At 40.3% G+C, this 24,006-nt stretch overlaps 1 protein-coding gene across 2 annotated transcripts in view; it reads right to left on the bottom strand.

Annotated features, from left to right (window-relative positions):
* Positions 1 to 24,006, bottom strand: part of cwc27 (CWC27 spliceosome associated cyclophilin) — a 300,868-nt gene that overhangs the window by 107,300 nt on the left and 169,562 nt on the right. For both annotated transcript variants that reach the window (XM_051929698.1, XM_028805469.2), the window contains exon 11: positions 6,644 to 6,747. In XM_051929698.1, coding sequence (XP_051785658.1) covers positions 6,644 to 6,747 — 104 coding nt within the window. The remainder of the gene's footprint in view (positions 1 to 6,643; positions 6,748 to 24,006) is intronic.

The raw sequence follows: 24,006 nt of genomic DNA, 5'->3' as shown, positions 1-24,006 counted from the left end.
ATCACTTTTATAAAATGTCAGCCTATCCTTAATGGCAGTCACAGCACAAAAACTGCTTTAATGTGTTATAAATGGTATGTGGTATGCTAGTTTCCTCAAATGTAAGAAATGTAACAGCCATTCTTTGAAACTAAACTGTGGTTTTGAAAACTATTAACTATAACATTCCACTGCACTGGCATGAGGCTTTACGTGGACCATAAAGCACTCTTCTCAGTCTGTTTACTTCAAGCTTGTGAAACTGCTGGTTCAAAAGTGTAAAGACAATGATCCCTAATTCCTGTTGGCAGTTAAACATGGTTACCTTCAGGACTCAGTTCTTCGACCAGTTCTTTTTCCTATTTAAATGCTGTCAATAAAGATTACAGTTAAACCATTAAAAATTAAGTATACAGTAATTTGTATGTTGATATAACTCAGAGTTATAAGGAAAAATAAAAATACATTTCAATTATGTAAATAAAAGCTATCATTATCAAAGGGGTGTTGAAAAAAAATGCTCTTCCTGAGAGCAACCTTCTTAATTTACCTTTTACAACACACAAGGGGGTATGTGATTTTCTTATAACCCAAGGTCACAGGTAAAATCATTTGTGAAATAAAGTGCCTGTAAATTAGATTTCAAGTAAAATCTTTTTATCAGTTGAAATTAAATTCACTACATGCAATGTACTTACAACTAAACCTTTAAACAATGATACTGAAATAACAGGAATCAGTAATTCCTTGTTTTTTCTTTCCCTTTCTGATTACATACAGTCTGTTATATTTGATATTCAATACGGGTTTTTGCAGCTCACTATTTCTGTTGTGGCTTAAGGTTTTGCATATAGCTCACCCTTACTATCCAAATATATTTTACATTATATCACTCTTTGATTAATATCTGCCATGGAAAAACAGAAAACTTCTCTTGATGACATTAGTATTGGGATTGATTCAGTCTTACTTCAGCTCAGTACAAACAAAAGCAAAAATCAAATTATTTCCTGGAAATCACCAAATCAACTAATGTTTCACAACCGAAGTCAAAATGTATTTTGTCATCTACAAAACAGTGCAATGTTGTGACACAGTCTTACACAACAAGCTTCTTAAATATTATTGTTTTTACCTCAGTTGGACTAATGTAGTTCTCTTTTTAATGGGCATACCAAGGAAAGGAACAGAAGGCTGCTAGTATACTAATAGAAAATAATGATAATAATAATTTGGTTTATCCTCTTGGACTTCTTCTTTGATAGACACCTCAAAAACTGGTTTATACAGTTGTCTGCACTTTTAAAAAAAAAAAAAAAAAAAAAAAAAAAAAGGATGACAACCACTCATACCACCATAAATACAGTAGTGGTTAGACAGCCCAGATCTTAATATAAAGGTCATAGTATGTTCCTTAGGAATCAATTATTTACCTCTTTGGTTACTAATGTATGAAATGTTTCCTGTGGCAGATCTACTTTTAGCCTGTTTTTCTTCAGATCTAGACTGAACCTCCACCTTTTATCTCTGGATATATCAAGTTTCCAATATGCCTCCTGTACGCTGTATCAGTAAAGACACCACCGTATTGAACATTATCATGGCATGTTACCTTGTACTATAATATATATATTCATAGGGGTATTTCTGTCATAATTTACCCCCTTCTGTGTACTTTGATAGTGTATTTTGTTAGTTTTGTTAGTATATGGTATGTGATTGGGCTTTATTTTAATTCCATATAAATGGAGGTTTGGTGAAGGGGTGAAAAATTTGCTATCAAGTTAATTATAAATTTTCATTCTACAATGTTCAAAACATCGAAAAACGATGATGTACCATGTTGTCTGTATGTGTATGTGGAAAATCAAAATTGATTTTTACATCTTAGATTAAAGCGTTCAACAAAAAATTGCAATTCATTGGAAAATTACAGTGTTTTGTGTTGTGTGGAGTTCTTGGATAACTATATCATAGCAAAGGCACAAGATTTTAGAAGAAACAGTTTCTGAGATATCCGCCCTGAATGCCGAGGCTTCCATAAAATGGTAACTCTAAATAAATTGAACTCTCTTCTTCAAAGAAGTTGCATCAACTAGGTACAGGCTCAAGGTTTATTTTTTGGTCTAGTTTAGTCCAGTACTTATCCACATATCCTTCAAAAATAGCTTGACCTATGTACAATGATAACCACAGAAATTATTTAATTTAATTGGGATTTTTGCAGTCTGATCCGTTTAGTCATGTGACCAGGCCTATTGATTTGCTAAACTTTGCATTAGTAGTTTATGTGATACATATTTTTTTTAATATACATGTACACACTGTGGAGGCACATACATGCACAGACAGACACACTCTCAAAGAAATGAAAGTGATGACAGCTTGTTTAGCCTATCAGCGCTTATGCTTGGAATAGTGTGCTCTATGGGTGTGCTCTTGTGGCAAGAGAAGGTGAAACATGAAGTACACTTAAAAGAATGATGAGAATGGTGAAGTGGATGTTTGAAGTGTTATGGACTGAGAGAAAAATTAATACTCGGTTAAGAGAAAGATTAATTGTGTAGGCGACAAATGGTGTGCTGCGTAGAAATGGACTAAGTAGTTTGGGCATATGGATTAAAAAGCATAGGTTGATTGGGTGAAGATGTACACAAAGATGGAGGTGGAGGGGATGACGCCCAAAGAGAGGCTGAGAAAGATGTGGTTGTAGAATGATATGAAAAGAATGGGTGTCATCTCATAGAATGCGTAGCAAAGGAGAAAGTGGTGAAAAAAACTTTGGAGGACAACTGGCTAACGTGGGTGAAGATGAGTAAGGTGAAGCAGTGAATGGCTAAAATTATTTTTCCTTATATTTGCCAAAACAATTCAACTAGTGGGTGGTAATTTTGTAAAGATAATACCAACAACTCACATTTAAATAGGTTTAAACTTTATTTGATCTGAGCATTGGGTCTTCTGAATCTAAAGGTAAAGTGCTATCTTTCTTTAAGTTAACCATTAGTCACAACATATATTTTCTAAACATTCTTATACCAATTCAGAATTGCAAGGTGTCTGAGCCTATTATTTGTTCATTGTGGCAAGAAACCATATAAGAAATAAGTGATATACAATGTACAGAACTTGTGTGAAATATACTAACCAGTATTTAAATGAGATAACAATAAAAACAAAAAAAATATTTTCTCACTTTCTGAGACATGCTACCTGAAGTTCAGAAGTATTGTAACATCCAGGCAGTTTCTTAATACAAACTTAAAAAAAGCCAGTTCTTACATTTCATTTTACATTGTCAGACTGTCCAAATTACCTGGGGCCTCATGTATAACGCCGTGCGTAGAACTCACACTATAACATGGCGTAAGCACAAAAGCGGGATTGGCAGATAATTATGATCAGTGTTGCTTATAATGCATTCATAATGGTTGCTGTTATGGCAACATATTACATCTTTAGGATAACTAATTTAAACATTCTAGATTATCACAGCACATACTATCATGTACATTTATACAGCATTTTAATGACAATGCAAATATAAGATAAAAATAAGCACACAGCGCATTTTTAGGCTTTTAGTGGACCAGTCTTATTGAAACTATGCATTCAACATGCAATCTTCTTCCAGTGAGTACTCTTGAGCTCGAGGATGATATGATTTGCAAATATACAAACATTTTAGAATTTCTGAGAACAAAGAAATCACTGAAGAAATTAAACTAGTTGGAGGTATGCACAAAATAAATAATATCAATAACACTTGCTGAGGGGCAAATATATTATTTTCATTTGACAGAATCTCCTAAAACTAATAACAATTTTTACAAAGATGTACAGTAGCTCTAAAACAAATTGCATTTAAAGTCAAATTCCCCAAACCACACATTCCATCTTATAACGAATCATGTGAATTAACATTATAAAATATAGTTTCCCAGCTTGTCTTCTCTCATCCTAAATGAAAACAGCTACAGTTCTTCTGTGAATGGCTACAAACAACAACTATTGAACCTAATGCTGATACTTATTACAGTTATATGAAAAAGTTTGGGAACCCCTCTCAGCCTACATAATAATTTACTCTACTTTCAACAAAAAAAAGAAAACAGTGGTATGTCTTTCACTTCCTAGGAACATCTGAGTACTAGGATGTTTTCCGAACAAAGATTTTTAGTGAAGCAGTATTTAGTTGTATGAAATTAAATCAAATGTGAAAAACTGGCTGTGCAAAAATTTGGGTAATTTTGCTGATTTGAATGCATGTAACTGCTCAATACTGATTACTCGCAACACCAAATTGGTTGGATTAGTTCGTTAAGCCTTGAACTTCATAGACAGGTGTGTCCAATCATGAGAAAAGGTATTTAAGGTGGTCAATTGCAAGTTGTGCTTCTCTTTGACTCTCCTCTGAATAGTGACAGTATGGGATCCTCAAAACAACTCTCAAAAGATCTGAAAACAAAGATTGTTCAGTATCATGGTTTAGGGGAAGGCTACAAAAAGTTATCTTAGAGGTTTAAACTGTCAGTTTCAACTGTAAGGAATATAATCAGGAAATGGAAGGCCACAGGCACAGTTGCTGTTAAACCCAGATCTGGCAGGCCAAGAAAAATACAGAAGCGGCATATGCGCGGGATTGTGAGAATGGTTACAGACAACCCACAGATCACCTCCAAAGACCTGCAAGAACATCTTGCTGCAGATGGTGTATCTGTACATCGTTCACAATTCAGCGCAATTTGCTCAAAGAATATCTGTATGGCAGGGTGATGAGAAAGAAGCCCTTTCAGCACTCACGCCACAAACAGAGTCGCTTGTTGTATGCAAATGCTCATTTAGACAAGCCAGATTCATTTTGGAACAAAGTGCTTTGGACTGTTGAGACAAAAATTTAGTTATTTGGTCATAACAAAAAGCGCTTTGCATGGCAGAAGAAGAACACCGCATTCCAAAAAAAAACACCTGATACCTACTGTCAAATTTGGTGGAGGTTCCATCATGCTGTGTGGCTAGTTCAGGGACTTGGGCCCTTTTTAAAGTCGAGGGTCGAATGAATTCAACCCAATATCAACAAATTCTTCAGGGTAATGTTCAAGCATCAGTCACAAAGTTGAAGTTGCGCAGGGATTGGATATTCCAACAAGACATGATCCAAAACACAGTTCGAAATCTACAAAGGCAGGGAGAAGTACAATGTTCTGGAATGGCCGTCACAGTCCCCTGACTTGAATATCATTGAAAATCTATGGGATGATTTGAAGCAGGCTGTCCATGCTTGGCAGCCATCAAATTTAACTGAACTGGAGAGTATTTTGTATGGAAGAAATGGTGAAAAATACCTCCATCCAGAATCCAGACACTCATCAAAGACTATAGGAGGTGTCTAGAGGCTATTATATTTGCAAAAGGAGGCTCAACTAAGTATTGATGTAATATCTCTGTTGGGGTGCCCAAATTTATGCACTGGTCTAATTTTGTTATGATGCCTATTGTATATTTTATGTTAATCCAGTTAATTTAATGTCACTGCTGAAATACTATTGTTTCCATAAGGCATGTCATATATTAAAAGGAAGTTGCTACTTTGAAAGCTCAGCCAATGATAAACCCTAATCCAAAGAATTAAGAGGGGTTCCCAAACTTTTTCATATGACTGTATGTAGTCTCTATGCACAGGTGATTGCATCTGGTACACAGAAAAGTGTTTCTGCAGAATCCAGAAACTAATGAATCCAGTTAGGTAAAGACAGACGTGTACTTATGTCTGTCTTCATCCCAGGTTTCAATTACTGGTATGTAATGGCCAGAGGCTGGCTGTTTATGTAGTAATATTAATTTATCGGTAGCTGAACAGAAAAATGTGAAAAAAGCAGCTATACTTAATGGCGTTCATTACTCTCCTCTTAGATAGAAAATGTATACTGCCTTGCATTTAATTAAGACTTCTTTACATGGCATACAAAAATTGGCACTAACACTTTTGTATCATTCACACAACTGTTGGAAGATTCAGAACAATTAGTTTTACCATCTCTAATGCAAAGGGCTAAATATGCTATGATGCAGACATATGAATTCTTTCATTCCAGTAGGCAAAAGAAGCTTTTTGAGCTAATCTGCCAACTACCTTCAAGTTTATTATTTAAAAAAACAAAATGCCAAAGTTTAAAGGCTATTTTCTGATGAAAATATATGACAAAGAAAAAAATTTTTTTTCTCAATACATTGATTTCTTAACTAATAATTTAAACAGAGACTCTTGATAGGTTTAATGATAAGTAAAATATAAAGTAAAATATATTTGTAGGTTCTAGCAGCTCTCAGATACTTTCATTTAACATCCAGTTGCAAACCACAATATCCATGGAAACCATAGAGGCAGTGGTCAAGTGCCAGAATTTAACTGCAAGTTCTGGAACTATGAGATAGCAGCGTTAACCACTGTGGCTCCACACTGTGCTACAAGCAAAAATACTAAATTTAACTAAATTGTTTCAAGACGTGATCAAATATATTAAATACAGTTTAACTGGACCACAATAAGTATAAAATCAGCTTACAAAAATTAACAAAAAACATAAAAAACATTGTTTTTTCAGTGTCTTTCTTTAGTGAATATTTGTAAAACAAAGATATTCTTGAGAATACTGTAACTTACCTTCAGTTTCCTTTTTTTCCAAGTTTATAACAGTCTCTTCTTTCCTCTGTTTAGCTGCCAAAAGTTCCCTTTTTAGCTGACGTGCCTCTTTTCTCAGTTCTTCACTAAAACCAAAAGATTATTTGTATGAGTACAAATAACAGGTTACAAATAGGATTTCTAATAAATTTTATGAGTTTTGAGAATATATCAATATACTGAAAAAATATTATTAATTGAAAGGTTCATCTCCCATTGTTGCCAAAAATGATCTAGAGATACACGCACATGTTTGGCAAGACTAAGAAAAGTAGACCAATTTCATTTTTGTCAAAGTTTATAACTTGTACATAAAAAAACTAGTGTGATGCTTGAAGTCTATATTTGACTCATCACTATAGAATACAAAAACATTTCCAATAAAGTCTAATAAATGCATTGATTTAAATAGCATTCATGATATAAACACTGTAAGTCAAAGATGGCTGAAACAGAATTATTATGCACTGGACTAACAAAAAATTAGTATCTATGCTTTAAAGTCTTCCAGCATCGGTTTCCTATTTAACACTAGAATCCCTGCTGAAGCAAAAATGTGTCCCAGGTGCTATAGACTCAAATTAAATGAATGTTTTTATTATAGTAATAATAATAATAATAATAATAGCAGCTCACTACTCAAAATGTGTTTATACTGAGATACTGCTTGGTCAGTTCCTTCCATTTAAATCTCCTTTATTTCTTGTTATGTCTAAATAGTTAGGGTTTTTATACCAATTTCAAGGATACTGGGTATAGCGGACAGCCCCAACTGGTGCCATGTTCTAATGTCATATACCCAGAATTTATATGTTGCAATTTTTATTTATGCAAACAGAAAACTCCTGGCTAGAATACACCAATTATATCCAAGCACATACTATATATTAGGTTGAGAACTTGATTAGTACAATAGAGATAGATATTCTCATTCCAATTTACCAAAAGCTCCTTCTGTATTCTGTTTAGACAATATTTGATATCTACCTTTGACACATCCAGTTTAATACAGTAATCCCTCCTCCATCGCGGGGGTTGCGTTCCAGAGCCACCCGCGAAATAAGAAAATCCGCGAAGTAGAAACCATATGTTTATATGGTTATTTTTATATTGTCATGCTTGGGTCACAGATTTGCGCAGAAACACAGGAGGTTGTAGAGAGACAGGAACGTTATTCAAACACTGCAAACAAACATTTGTCTCTTTTTCAAAAGTTTAAACTGTGCTCCATGACAAGACAGAGATGACAGTTCCGTCTCACAATTAAAAGAATGCAAACATATCTTCCTCTTCAAAGGAGTGCGTGTCAGGAGCAGTGACTGTCACAGAGATAGAGAGAAAAGCAAACATGCAAAGCACCGCGGCACAAAGCTGTTGAAGGCGGCAGCTCACACCCCCTCCGTCAGGAGCAGACAAAGAGAGAGAGACAGAGTTTGTTTTTCAATCAAAAATCAATACGTGCCCTTTGAGCTTTTAAGTATGCGAAGCACTGTGCAGCATGTCGTTTCAGGAAGCAGCTGCACAAAAGATAGCAACATGAAGATAATCTTTCAGCATTTTTAGACGAGCGTCCCTATCGTCTAGGTGTGCGAACAGCCCCCCTGCTCACACCCCCCTACGTCAGCGCAAGAGAGAGAGAGAGAGAGAGAAAGTAAGTTGGGTAGCTTCTCAGCCATCTGCCAATAGCGTCCCTTGTATGAAATCAACTGGGCAAACCAACTGAGGAAGCATGTACCAGAAATTAAAAGACCCATTGTCCGCAGAAACCCGCAAAGCAGCGAAAAATCCGCGATATATATTTAAATATGCTTACATATAAAATCCGCGATGGAGTGAAGCCGCAAAAGGCGAAGCGCGATATAGCGAGGGATTACTGTATTGTAATACTGTCAAAGAGAGCACTTTAATCTTTTAGGAAACACTATCAACAGGATCTCACTGGAAAGGCAAGATTGGAAGCAAGAGATAAAGTCCAGGTGTTATACATATTATTTTATGTCCATAATATAATTCGAACAATATGTGGAATACATTAATGGTGGTGTCACCTGGCTGAAGGGAACGCAGGATTTTGTTAAAAAAGAAGATATTTTTAATATTCCTTTTTTGAAAGATTAACTGTGATATACAAATATTATGCAGGTTTGGTAAGTTATTAAAATTAAAAGAAAGAATATTAAATTTCGGCAGCACGGTGGCGCAGTGGGTAGCGCTGCTGCCTCGCAGTTGGGAGACCTGGGTTCGCTTCCCGGGTCCTCCCTGCGTGGAGTTTGCATGTTCTCCCCGTGTCTGCGTGGGTTTCCTCCGGGCGCTCCGGTTTCCTCCCACAGTCCAAAGACATGCAGGTTAGGTGGATTGGCGATTCTAAATTGGCCCTAGTGTGTGCTTGGTGTGTGGATGTGTTTGTGTGTGTCCTGTGGTGGGTTGGCACCCTGCCCAGGATTGGTTCCCTGCCTTGTGCCCTGTGTTGGCTGGGATTGGCTCCAGCAGACCCCCGTGACCCTGTGTTCGGATTCAGCGGGTTGGAAAATGGATGGATGGATGAATATTAAATTTCTCTATTTTGATCATATAAGGAAAGCAAATGGATTTACATTTTATTTTTCTGTGGTTAGATTGTTTTCTATTTTTCCAGGAAGCTAATTTAAAGAATAGGGATCAATTGCATTTAAAATAAATTGCGTTGGTAAACGTTTTTACTGTTGTTATATATAGTAAGATGACAATAGGAGTGGGAATTCTGATTAACACAGCAATTGCTTTTTGCAGTTATTAAGATAAAAATCAGAATTTGAAAAGGTGCTATATTATAGTGGTGGGAAAGATACATGGAATTAAGATAATTCTGTCAAATATCCATACATCACAATTGTATGACCAAAAATTAATAGTTAATGTTTTATTCTCAATTCCAAATCTGAGCTCTTATAATGAAAGGATAAGTGGGTGTCTGTCTGTGTGTTCATCCAGCTGCTATGTTTCTGTCATTCCAAAAGATGGAGCACCACAAACATTTTTAGTAATAAACTATATCGCATTTTTAATTCCAATAGATGGCACATCACAAACATTAACAGTGCTTTAACAAACCTCATACCAAATTAGATATAACCGAGAGAAATGCATTGCATGGTACACTGCAAACATTAATGCTGAGGTCTACGTTGATTACTTAAGACAGGCAGCAGAGCTAGTAACCTAATAATGTTAAAAGATTTTAATTGTGTATTACATCTTGAGATAAGTAGTCCATCAACAACTGCAACTGCAATTTGTAATACTAACAAAATAATTTCACATTTTATTAAATCTGTCAGATCAGTGGATATTTCACTGCTGGTATTCGAGACAAAATTCCGTTTTTCACTGGACATTTATAGCTATTTATGAACTACCCTTTTTATTGATAATAAGTACTTCCCTTAAATGTCTTAAATAGTATAACATTATATCCTTGTTATTTCAGAAGTGCACATCCTATTCTAGAAATGTAATCATTACACTCAACAATGGCAGCTAGCCAATTAACAAATAAAATCATGCATACCACAAATGGAAACTTTTCAAATAAACCTTATAATATAAAAACTTAAAGGCTGTTACATTAATTTCTGTACAAACTAATATTTTCATAGAAATCAATGCATCCCAAAATGGGGAAAAAAGCTATCTGAGAGGTAAAATCATTTCATACTTTCACGAAAATAAACTGAAAATGTTTTTGCCAAATTATTTGCTTTACAAAAAAGTGATGTCACTACAGATAGAATTTAATATTTTGAACACAACCGACAAAGAGTAGCTAATTTGTTTATTGTTTTCAGTAACATGTTAGTTCAGCTGCGGTGGGTTGGCACCCTGCCCGGGATTGGTTCCTGCCTTGTGCCCTGTGTTGGCTGGGATTGGCTCCAGCAGACCCCCGTGACCCTGTGTTCGGATTCAGCGGGTTGGAAAATGGATGGATGGATGGATGTTAGTTCAGTAACTCTAATACATAAAGGCATAAAAACAAACATTTTCTACGGGGTTGAGAGATTAATAATGCAGTAGGAAATAAAACAGTTCAAAGCAAAAAAAATCTATATATATAATTCACTAAGCTGCCGACAAGTAGCCACCCATGGAAAGCATGCACTGCCGACAAGTAGCCACCCATGGAAAGCACGCAAGACAGCCACGCCCACCGTATATAATTCACTAAGCCGCCGACAAATAGCCACCCATGGAAAGCACACAAGACAGCCATGCCCACCAACTCTAAGACCACTGGATTCGATGACAACTCGCAGAGCCACGCCCACCAACTCGGACGCGACGCCTCGGAAAACACGCCGTATATATATAATTCACTAAGCCGCCGACAAGTAGCCACCCATGGAAAGCACGCAAGACAGCCACGCCCACCGTATATAATTGACTAAGCCGCCGACAAGTAGCCACCCATGGAAAGCATGCAAGACAGCCACACCCACCAACTCTAAGACCATTGGATACGACGACAACTCGCAGAGCCACGCCTACCAACTCGGACGCGACGCCTCTGAAAACACGCCGCGTGCACCATCGCAAACTGTTTTACACGCTACATACAGCAATTCGCATCCACGACAAACATGCGTCTTCTTAGATGGTCATGCAGGAGCACGGAAAACATTTCCCCACCCACTAACACTCCTTATTCCCCGGCCCGCATCCACCATCGCTCTCTAGGCATTCACACTGCCTGCTCATGTGCCCGAACGCAACAACTCACTGACCACCCCGTAAGTCGCTTTCGTCTGTGCTAGGAGTCCACATGCACCTCTGAGCCACGTTGACTTTTCATTATTCTTTTCGGTTATGACACCCGACCGCGTCCACCATCGAAAACCATGGGAAAGAAACAACGATGCCCTGCCCAGAAACTCTACCCCTCCTCCCACGTGATAGGGAATGCCCGCCAACTCGAACAGTTCATCACACACATACTCGCTCGCTTTGGTCTGTGCTGCGGTCCAAATCCAGCTGTGACCCACGTTGACTGTTCATTTGCCCTCCATGGCTACCGCTTCAAATGTTTTTCATGGAAACAACACTTCTTTCAATGTTATACAGATTCCTGCATCAGGTAACTGCACGCGCTACACTGAATGGATCAATGTGTGTCTACCCGGCGCAGAGAGGCGTGGGTAAACCGTTGAACGCCATTCGTGCTGGAAACCGGGGCTTGCAATTGTTCCCCATGAACAAGGAATTCCCAGTAAGTGCAGGTCATACGCTCGCACTGATTACGTCCCTGCCCTTTGTACATACCCCCCCCCCCCCCCCCCCTCGCTACTACCATGGTCAGGTGACTTGGTGGATTATATATAGAAAAGCAGCCAGAACCGCAAAGAACAATGAAAAGTCTATGTGGCGCAGAGGTGCATTTGGACTGTACCAGAGACAAAAGCGAATGAGGCCCTGTTTGGAAAATGAACAGTCAACGTGACTCACAGGTGCATGTAGACTGTGCCCCCCCCCTCGCTGCTACCATGGTCGGGTGGCACAAAACACGGTGTCAATCCAGCTGTGACTCACGTTGACTGTTCATTTGCCTTCCATTGCCACCCCTTCAAAATGTATTTCATGGAAAAAACACTTCTTTCAATGTTATACAGATTCCTGCATCAGGTAACTGCACGCGCGATACACTGAATGGATCAACGTGTGTCTACCCGGCGCAAAGAGGCGTGGGTGAGCCGTTGAACCCCATTCGTGCTGGAAACCGGGGCTTGCATTTGTTCCCCATGAACGAGGAATTCCCAGTAAGTGCGGGTCATACACTCGCACTGATTACATCCCTGCCCTTTGTTCAAACCCTCGCTACTACCATGGTCGGGTGACACAAAACACGGCGTCAATCCAGCTGTGACCCACGTTGACTGTTCATTTGCCTTCCATTGCCACCGCTTCAAATGTATTTCATGGAAACAACACTTCTTTCAATGTTATACAGATTCCTGCATCAGGTAACTGCACGTGCGCTACACTAAATGGATCAACATGTGTCTACCAGGCACAGAGAGGCGTGGGTAAGCCATTGAACCCCATTCGTGCTGGAAACCGGGGCTTGCAATTGTTCCCCATGAACGAGGAATTCCCAGTAAGTGCGGGTCATACGCTCGCACTGATTACATCCCTGCCCCACCTCGCTTCTACCATGGTCGGGTGACACAAAACACGGCGTCAATCCAGCTGTGAGCCACGTTCACTGTTCATTTGCCTTCCATTGCCACCGCTTCAAATGTATTTCATGGAAACAACACTTCTTTCAATGTTATACAGATTTCTGCATCAGGTAACTGTACATGCGCTACACTGAATGGATCAACGTGTGTGTACCCGGCACAGAGAGGCGTGGGTAAGCCGTTGAACCCCATTTGTGCTGGAAACCGGGGCTTGCAATTGTTCCCCACGAACGAGGAATTCCCAGTAAGTGCAGGTCATACGCTCGCATTGATTACGTCCCTGCCCTTTGTACACCCCCCCTCCCTACTACCATGGTCAGGTGACTTGGTGGATTATATATAGAAAAGCAGCCAGAACCGCAAAGAACAGTGAAAAGTCTACGTGGCGCAGAGGTGCATTTGGACTGTACCAGAGACAAAAGCGAATGAGGCGCTGTTTGGAAAATGAACAGTCAACGTGACTCACAGGTGCATGTGGACTGTGCAAAGACGAAAACGACTCAGGTGACGAGTTGGGGGTGGGCATATGAGCAGGCAGTGCATACTGAACGAGAAATCAGCAGACTAGCATAACGGAGAGGGCGGAATGGGCGTCGCGCCTGAGCGGGAGGAGAAGGCGCGACGGCGGTCCTCCAGTTTTCAGGCACAGACGATTGTATGTTGGTTCATACCATGCATTGTTACAATGTTACTTGTCTTGGTGGTTTATTAAATTATGGATTTTTCAAATGTTAATTTTCTCCCTGTGCTTAAAAATCATTAAAAAAAGCGGCCTGATTATGCGGCGTAGTGGGTTGGCTAGTTTAATATATTTAAAATATAATATAGGTCTCTGTACTTCATGGAGTGCAATGAAGTGAAATTTTTTGGTTAAAAAACAATACAGAACCTTTATACACTATTGCATATGAAAAACAGTCCTATTTCTATAATCCTTGTGCACATTAATAAATTGTATAGATATTTTTTTAAATAACTAGGGGGCTTCGCTCGCCAACCCCCGTGTTTGGTTTTCCAGATACACACTTTTAAGATTTTTTTTTTCTTTGAATTGTTGCTATTTCATTAGTTTCACTTTATTTCAGAACTTCTGTAAAAACAATATTTGTAATCTTGCGAGTCCTAATATGCTGAATCTTTTTAATGAGGTCAGGATAGGTTTCTCTGTTTGGAATTTCAGCACAGACAAAACGATCAACATCATCAGAATATTTTTTTTTTTTTTTTTTACAAAGTAAGTAGAGTTCTGCATTGGACTCCTGTCTGTAAAGTCGTGCTATTTTCCTCTCACAGTTCCAAAAGTTTCAACTCTGAAAACTTTGGATGGCGTTTTCCCTTGCCTAGACGCGGGTCACGGGGCCCCCCTCTGGAGCCAGGCCTGGAGGTGGGGCTCGATGGTGAGCGCCTGGTGGCCGGGCCTGCACCCATGGGGCTCAGCTGGGCACAGCCCGAAGAGGCAACGTGGGTCCCCCTTCCCATGGGCTCACCACCTATGAGAGGGGCCAAGGAGGTCGAGTGCAGTGTGAGTTGGGTGGTGGCTGAAGGCGGGGACCTTGGCGGTCCGATCCTCGGCTACAGAAGCTGGCTCTTGGGACGTGGAATTGAGAGGTTCCGGCTAGATATAGTCGGGCTCACCTCGACGCACACCTCGGACTCTGGAACCAATCTCCTTGAGAGGGGCTAGACTCTCTACCACTCTGGAGTTGCCCCCGGTGAGAGGCGCCGAGCGGGTGTGGGTATACTTATTGCTCCCCGACTTGAAGCCTGTTCATTGGGGTTTACCCCGGTAGACGAGAGGGTAGCCTCCCTCCGCCTTTGGGTGGGTCCAAACTGTTGTTTGTGCGTATGCACCGAACAGCAGTTCAGAGTACCCACCCTTTTTGGAGTCCCTGGAGGGGGTGCTAGAGGGCATACCTTCTGGGGACTCCCTCGTTCTGCTGGGAGACTTCAATGCTCACGTGGACAATGACAGTGAGACCTGGAAGGGCGTGATTGGGAGGAATGGCCCCCCCCGATCTGAACCCGAGTGGTGTTTTGTTATTGGACTTCTGTGCTCGTCACGGATTGTCCATAACGAACACCATGTTCAAGCATAGGGGTGTTCATATGTGCACTTGGCACCAGGACACCCTGGGCCTCAGTTCGATGATCGACTTTGTGGTCGTGTCATCTGACTTGCGGCCACATGTCTTGGACACTCGGGTGAAGAATCAACTGATCACCACCTGGTGGTGAGTTGGCTTCGATGGTGGGGGAGGATGCTGGTCAGGCCTGATAGGCCCAAATGTGTTGTGAGGGTCTGCTGGGAACGTCTGACAGAGCCCCATGTCAGAAGTAGCTTCAACTCCCACCTCCGGCAGAACTTCGACCACATCCCGAGGGAGGTGGGGGACATTGAGTCTGAATGGGCCATGTTCCGTGCCTCTATTGTTGAGGCAGCTGACAGGAGCTGTGGCCGTAAGGTGGTCGGTGCCTGTCGTGGCGGCATTCCCCGAACCAGTTGGTGGACACCGGCGGTGAGGGATGCCGTGATGTTCCAACAATGATGGATGGATTAAAAGCCAGAAGTCTGTATGACCATCAGCATCAAGTGACTCCGTGAAAAACCCGAACTACAAAGAGGACTATTTCATTTATGTTAGGTAGAATGCCCAGAGGGGACTGGGCGGGTCTCGTGGCCTGGAACCCCTACAGATTTTATTTTTTTATTTTTTTTTGTTTTTTCTGTCCACCCTGGCCATCGGACCTTACTCCTTTCTATGTTAACTAATGTTGTCTTATTTTAATTTCTTATTTTGTCTTTTATTTTTCTTCTCTTCATTATGTAAAGCACTTTGAGCTACTTTTTGTATGAAAATGTGCTATATAAATAAATGTTGTTGTTGTTGTTGTTTTGTCCTGTGGGACTCTGGAGGCAGCTGATAGATACCGGCAGGCCAAGCGGAATGCGGCTTTGGTGGTTGCTGAGGCAAAAACTCGGGTGTGGGAGGAGTTTGGGGAGGCCATGGAGAACGACTTTTGGACGGCTTCAAGGAGATTCTGGTCCACCGTCCGGCGTCTCAGGAGGGGGAAGCAGTGCAGTGTCAACACTGTATATGGTGGTGATGGTGCGCTGCTGACCTCGACTTGGAACGTTGTGGGTCGGTGGGGGGAGTACTTCGAAGACCTCCTCAATCCCACTAACATGTCTTCCAATGAGGAAGCAGAGCCTGGGGACTCGGAGGTGGGTTCCCCCATCTCTGGGACTGAGGTCACTGAGGTGGTCAAAAAACTCCTTGGTGGCAGGGCCCCGGGGTGGATGAGATACGCCCGGAGTTCCTCAAGGCTCTGGATGTTGTAGGACTGTCTTGGTTGACACGCCTCTGCAACATCGCATGGACATCAGGGACAGTGCCTCTGGATTGGCAGACCGGGGTGGTGGTCCCCCTCTTTAAGAAAGGGGACCGGAGGGTATGTTCCAACTACAGAGGAATGACACTCCTCAGCCTCCCTGGAAAAGTCTATTCGGGGGTCCTGGGGCCTCATGTATAACGCCGTGCGTAGAACTCACACTATAACATGGTGTAAGCACAAAAGCGGGAATGTGCGTAAGCACAGAAAAATCCAGATGCAAGAATCTGTGCGTACGCAAACTTTCACGTTCTTCTACTACATAAATCCCGATCAGCGTGAAAAGTAAGGCATGTGCACGCGCCTTCTGTCCCGCCCCAACTCCTCCCAGAATTATGCCACTTTGAATATGCAAATCGATATAAATAGCCTTCTGCGAAAAGACAATGGGAAAAGCACGGGGGAAAATAAGAATTTCAGCGAATACCAAGAATACACTAATAAACAATATGCAGTTAATTTCAGTGTATTTATAAAGCCGCGTCAGGAATGTGGGTTTAAGAAAGAAAGGGTAACCACACAGGAACAGTAGCACTGCTTTGACGTTGGGTGCCACCAGTCTGCAAAACCGAGCGAAGAAATTGCGTACGCCAGGATATGAGGTACCGTGGAAATGTGTGTGGCTTTACGCCAAGTTTAGGTTTTATACATCGCGATTTGAGCGTGGAAATGTTCGTACGCAACATTTCTGTGCGTACGCACCGTTAATACATGAGGCCCCTGGAGAGGAGGGTCTGTCGGATAGTCGAACCTCGGATTCAGGAGGAACAGTGTAGTTTTCGTCCTGGTCGTGGAACAGTGGACCAACTCTACACCCTTAGCAGGGTCCTGGAGGGTGCATGGGAGTTTGCCCAACCAGTCTACATGTGTTTTGTGGACTTGGAAAAGGCATTCGACAGTGTCCCTCGGGGAATCCTGTGGGGGGTACTCCGAGAGTATGGGGAAGAATGGAGCGTGAGATCGACAGGCGGATCGGTGCGGCATCCGCAGTAATGCGGGCTCTGCATCGGTTTGTCGTGGTGAAAAAGGAGCTGAGCCGCAAGGCGAAGCTCTCAATTTACCAGTCGATCTATGTTCCTACCCTCACCTATGGTCATGAGCTTTGGGTTGTGACCGAAAGAACGAGATCACGAATACAAGTGGCTGAAATGAGTTTCCTCCGCAGGGTGTCTGGGCTTTCCCTTAAAGATAGGGTGAGAAGCTCAGTCATCCGGGAGGGGCTCAGAGTAGAGCCGCTGCTCCTCCGCATCAAGAGGAGTCAGATGAGGTGGCTCAGGCATCTGATCAGGATGCCTCCTGCACGCCTCCCTCGTGAGGTGTTCCGGGCACGTCTAACCGAGAGGAGGCCCCGGGGAAGACTGTCTCTCGGCTGGCCTGGGAACGCCTTGGGATTCTCCCGGAAGAGCTACAAGAAGTGGCCGCGGAGAGGGAAGTCTGGGCATCTCTGCTCAAGCTGCTGCCCCCGCGACCTGACCTCAGATAAGCGGAAAAGGATGGATGGATGGATGGAGTTCCAAAAGTACATGGGGTTACCAAGGCGATACCCCAGCTTTTGTCTAGGTTTTTGTACAAGGGCTAGACAGAACGTTTTTGACTCCTGGAGTAAATGTAGCTTTTTAAATAAGCAGACAGATAAATATATATACATGAACAAAGTAACCAATAAATGCATGTGCGGTAAACTGCGTTTTTGAAATTCTCAAGATTCTTTATTTATCACATGCATAGTTATACAGGACAACACGCAGTGAAATGCATCCTGATCCACTTATCAAAAACTGTGCAAAGTTAGAAGAATATCAGTTAAATTAACAAAAAGTCATAGATTGAAAGATAACAGTATAGTAGAACATAATAAATAAGTAAAATTATGTGAATAAGGTAGAATTAAGTGTTAAGGTGCAATAGTGTAGTAATTATTGTGCAAAACCAAAGTTAGACTGGTGCATAGTTAAATGAGGCAGTTTGTTTGTTTGCGCTACTGTGATCTTTACTTTCCTTTTTTATATTTTCTAATTTTAATACTTTCATATCCTTTAACTTTCTCCACATGTGTATAGCGCCCTTTTTTTTTTTTTTGAGCCTTTCTAATTTCACTGGTTTCATAGTCTCTAACCTGCTCTGCATGTGTTTAGCGCCAACGTTTGTAAACGTCATTATGAAGTTCCACTTTGTCATTTTACTCATTGTCTTTTAATTCTGGGCCGTACAGTACAATACATAGAACAGAATAAATCCTCAATACAGTATAAAAATAAAAATTCTATAAGTACGGAGTAGAATTTCATATTAGATGATATCACTCTTTTCTCCGCGCCCGATTGGACGTGCTTTTTTTCCATTCCACTTGTTCTGGGCTGATCATCACGTTCCTTATTTTCTAAATTTGCACCTAGATTATTGTTTTTCTTTTTAGCATTTTTTTCTCTCCATCGCTTTTGGGTCTCTTTTCTTTGCGCTTTTCTTTCTTCTTCGTTTAATCGTCGATGTTTCATTTCTACCCTATTCATTTCTACCATATTGACCTTATACACTTTATATGCACTGAGAGCCCTGGAGCTGTGTGTGCTGCATGACTGCCTTTACACTACTGATTTGTTTTTTTTGATATTGCTTCTAAGTAGGGTGTGTCTTGCAAGACTCTCGTTCTATGTTCCCGTGAGACGCACCGTGGCAGGTCTCTTCCAAGACGATCACGTATCGTAGACTATCAGGACAGGGGACAGGATTTCTTTTTATAACAGAGAGACAAGTGTGATTCAATTACATTGATACAAGTCAAACAGCCTAAAATTATAACCCACAGAAAAAGTTACGGAAGGTTGGAGGCTTATGAAAATGTCTCGTTAATTTACAGCTTTGACAAAACTGAAGCCAAATATGAATTAACTGATTAACATCAATTCAACATTCTCTCCTTTACGTAGCACAAAAGTAATAGGGCACTAAAACCCCTGCCCAAAGGAACTTAGCCTAGTGAAAAAAGCAAAACTATAATTTCACAGGCTGCTTATGATGAAATTTTGTTCTTGTAGATAGATACAGGTGTGGGGGTTGATTTGTTTCAAACCTTTTTCTTTTCTTTTCTTTTTGTAACACTAGAGTTGTGTGTAGAGTGTTATTTGATTTTGAAAAATTCAATAAAAATTAAAATGTAATTAAATAAATAACGATAAATACAGTAGTGGTGTAAAGCCTGCTAATATCCTCAGCAAAATGGAGGAAGTAAACATTACTTTTATCAGTTTTGTCTAGACCAGAGTTTGCTGCAGTATATTCCTTACTCCATTCTCACTGTGGAAAACTCTGCACATAGTACCGTACTAAAACCCTGTATATCACTACACTCTAAGTAAACACATTTTGTTATGTGTAAAGAAGAAACATGGTGAATGCTGCTAAAGAATAATTGTAAACACCAGGGGCCTCATGTATAAACGGTGCCCGTTTCCAAACTCACTACAAGATCTATAAAAACTAACCTTGTCATAAAGCTACACATATTTTTATGGCAGCCTCACATCATGGAAACAAACGTTTCTGCTCGATTTTACAAACGGGTGGCACCCAGAGTCAAAGCAGTGCCACTGTTTCTGTGTACACTCCTTTTCTTCTTTAAAATTCACATTCACAACACAGGCTTTATCAAATACACTGAAATAAATTTCTTGTCATTTACAAATTTAAGGCACTTGATCGTAATCATTCTGTAACAATATAATGGTACACAAAATGGCCAAACTATTCCAAACACCATAGCTGCTTTAGCATAGTTACTATCCGTGCACCACAGAGAGTATTTTAACACTAGAATCCCTGAAGCCTACGAAAAAACTCATTAACCATTGTATCTGTGCGTGGTATCACAACTGTACAGCAGCTGATTGGAAAGCTCTACAAATGGTTGTGTCGAGAACACAGAGGATTATTGGGATACAACTTCTAGCCCTGGAGAACATTTATAGCACATGCTGCCTCAAGAAAGCCACCATCATCTGAATGGATTCCACTCAGCCATGCCACAGTCTATTTGACCTTCTCCCACTCAGAAAACACTTCATAGCCTTTCCTGCACGGACGGTCCTTGAGGCTTAGAAACAGTTTCAAACCAACAGCCATAAATGCACACAATCAGTCCATCAAGTGCTCCTTTCAGAACTATTTGTACTTAAAATTACTTGACTGTAAACTTGCACTATGACTGTAATATTGCACAACCTGAGCCACTTTCTGCACTATATGTACATATATATTATACTTATGCTTTCAAAATGTATATTTTTCATTATTTTATCACATTATTATTATTATTTTTATCATTTAAAAGGAAAATAAGTTTATGGGGGACCTGCATATTGAATCTAATTGTACCAAACAACGACAATTCAATTCAATAGAAAATACTGCATATTTACAGATGATAATGACTGGCTTCTAAGTCTATTTACATTTCCATGAGTTATTCTTTTGGAGCTGTGTGCTGTTAGAATATGATGATATCAAGTATATATCTTAGTATTCTAAAATTTTTAAAGAGCTGTAATATCATGAATGTAATGTATTCTGTGTGGCGATCACTGCCTGCACACATAGAATACGAAGCATTTAATGCGCTACTTCAGTTCAGTTGAGAAACGATTTTGAGATTAATTTTATGAAGTTTACAATGTTCTACTTTAATGACAAAATAAACTTCGACTTTAATTTCAATATATTTTTTTCCTTCACTGTGACAACTTTTTTTTTCTTCTCCTCTGTGGCCCTAATATGCTTCCGTATGACACTCAGACTTTGACATCACATTATGCGACTTTCTCAACTTGAACTTTTGAGTGCCACTCCATTAATTTACTTTTGTTGTTTATACCATTGCCTAAGCCACCAAATAGTATGTTTTTTCCTTGCCTCCACTTCACTGAGTAGAACCTCCATTTAGCATTCGATGAAATTCTTCTTTTTTACACATGCTTTTACCATTGTCTTTTAACAAAACACAGAACGAAAGGGACTAGTTACATTGATTTGCAAATTGAAATACACAAAATTCTGGGACTCGGGCTGGGGCTGTAGGCATGTGCATGTGCGTTAAAATTCATATTTATTGCTGATTTATAAAGGGGAAGTGTGTGGAACATAGCTTATGCATAGTTTTATGCATCTGATTTTTTTTGTGTGTTACCACATTTCTGTTTTTGTAAGTATATCATGTTTTAGTGTGAATTTTACACACAGCATTATACATGAAGCTGAATGTCTAATTCTGAGCACCATTACTATCTGTTTGGAGTATGAATGTGTTCACAATGTCAGTATGGATTTTCTTTGGTTACTCCAGTTTCTTCACCCATCTCAAAGACTCGCATCTTCTTTAAATACTCTTGATGTGAGTGACTGAGCATGTGACAATATTTGAAACTAATCTGTGATGTCATTCAGGGCTGTTATTATCTTAACAGCTGATGCTACAAACAAAGGCTGTGGTTTGCCCCAAATCAGTGCTGAACTATGAGAGAAAAGAAATGAATGGGTGAATAATTCAAACAGTGATCCACCACACCACAACTTCCAGGAAGTTATTTAACACTTCATCTTAGGGATTAAAGAGTATCGACATTTATTCATAGTAGTCATGGCATTATTTCCTCTGTATTGTTCAACAATAATTAATAACATGAATATTTTAATAAAAAAGTCCAGAAGATGGGAAAGGCAAAATATCATAGTCAAAAAGCAGAGTGTAGTGTCAAAAGTGGGAAAATAAATAAATGAGCACCTAAGGGTCTAACTTTTACACATATTCAAAGTAGGAAGTACACAGTCAAATTCAATGCATCAAAACAATATAAGCTAGACCAAACTGAAAGTAGAAGAAATGTTGCAAAGACAGGATCATAAAGGAGATTGAAAGCACAAAAAAGACAGCACACACAAGAACTAATTATTCAAAATCCTGGGGAAAGAGCTTAATGTGATGCTGACCTGCACAATATGTGATGTCACCACATGTCATTTACAAAACCACATCCCATAGTATCATACATACATGGTGAGAGTTGGACTCCCCCAGGGATGCCCTTTGTTACCAATTCTGTTCATAACTTTTATGGACAGAATTTCTAGGCACAGCCAGGGCATTGAGGGGGCCCGGTTTGGTGGACTCAGGATTGGGTCACTGCTTTTTGCAGATAATGTTGTCCTGTTTGCTTCAACAGGCCGTGATCTTCAGCTCTCTCTGGTTCGGTTTGGAGCGAAGTGTGAATAGGATAGGAATCAGCGACTGGGATAGGAATCAGCACCTCCAAATCCGAGACCATAGTCCTCAGCCGGAAAAGGGTGGAGTGCCCACTCAGGGTTGGGGGCGAGATCCTGCCCCAAGTGGAGGAGTTCAAGTATCTCGGAGTCTTGTTCACGAGTGAAGGAAGAATGGAGCGTGAGACTGACAGGCGGATTGGTGCGGCGTCCACAGTGATGCGGGCTCTGCATCGGTCTGTCGTGGTGAAAAAGGAGCTGAGCCATAAGGCAAAGCTCTCAATTTACCAGTCAATCTATGTTCCTACCCTCACCTATGGTCATGACCTATGGGTAGTGACCAAAAGAATGAGATCGCGAATACAGAGTCAGATGAGGTGGCTTAGGCATCTGATCAGGATGCCTCCTGGACGCCCCCCTGGTAAGGTGTTCCAGGCACGTCTTACCAGGAGGAGGCCCCGGGGAAGACCCAGGACACGCTGGAGGGACTATGTCTCCTGGCTGGCCTGGGAACACCTTGGGATTCCCCTGGAAGAGATAGAAGAAGTGGCCAGGGAGAGGGAAGTCTGGGCATCTCTGTTCAAGCTGCTGCTCCCGCAATCCGATCTTGGATAAGTGGAAGAGGATGGACATCCCATAGTAAGAGTTGTCATGTCATGGCAGCAGGTTACCAAAATAGCGGTGTCATTACAATGAGCAATTCTGCAGCACAATGAAATCCACCTAAAAACAATTATAACTCAATTCTAATACTAAATAATATGTATAGTGATTTTTATTCTGGAAAAGAATTTACTAGAGTAATATAAATACAATAATTCAATAAATACTTGGCATAAAGTGATCATATATGTATGATCAGTACTTGCCTTAGATTGCCCATTATGTTCCTCATGACCGAAAATTGATGATCAAGAATAACAGAGAAGGAAAGCAGACACATCAGTATCAGACAGAATTAACACAATGTCTGTGTAAACAGCATCGATACAACTGCCATTTCAAACAAACAGCTACATCAAAATGATGGTTGTTTTTCTAAATATTGTTTTACTCTTGTCCTTTTCTTTAATTTAATATCTATTGAGTTATTTTATGTTTACATTCAATTGCCAGCTAGCCTTTTTTGCAAATTTCTTGGTCAACCATATAGATGCCAGCAACCCCATAAAGTGTTGATGTTTGTTAACATGTCAGTGAAGCCTACTCTCAAAACTGATTGCCAGTTTAAATACTATATTATGACTATATCTATTCATATTGATATTCAACTATCTTACCAGATTCAACTATCATATCTATTCAACTGTACCTTACTTGAAACAGGTGCACGCAAACTTCTCGCACTCTGTACAAAGCAAACATACACATTAAAATGATTATTATCCATTTGATCACTGGCGGGAAAAACATTATCTTTAAGTTAAAAACCTATGCTGAATGCATCAATGTTTATATGAATATAGTTGCAAACATGCTGTTAATTAATTGCCAGCA

The sequence above is a fragment of the Erpetoichthys calabaricus genome, chromosome 7 (assembly GCF_900747795.2).
Source record: "Erpetoichthys calabaricus chromosome 7, fErpCal1.3, whole genome shotgun sequence".
In the NCBI taxonomy this organism is placed as follows: Eukaryota; Metazoa; Chordata; class Cladistia; order Polypteriformes; family Polypteridae; genus Erpetoichthys; species Erpetoichthys calabaricus.
Note: the sequence above shows the minus strand (reverse complement) of the source record. Positions and strands in the feature narration are given on the sequence as shown.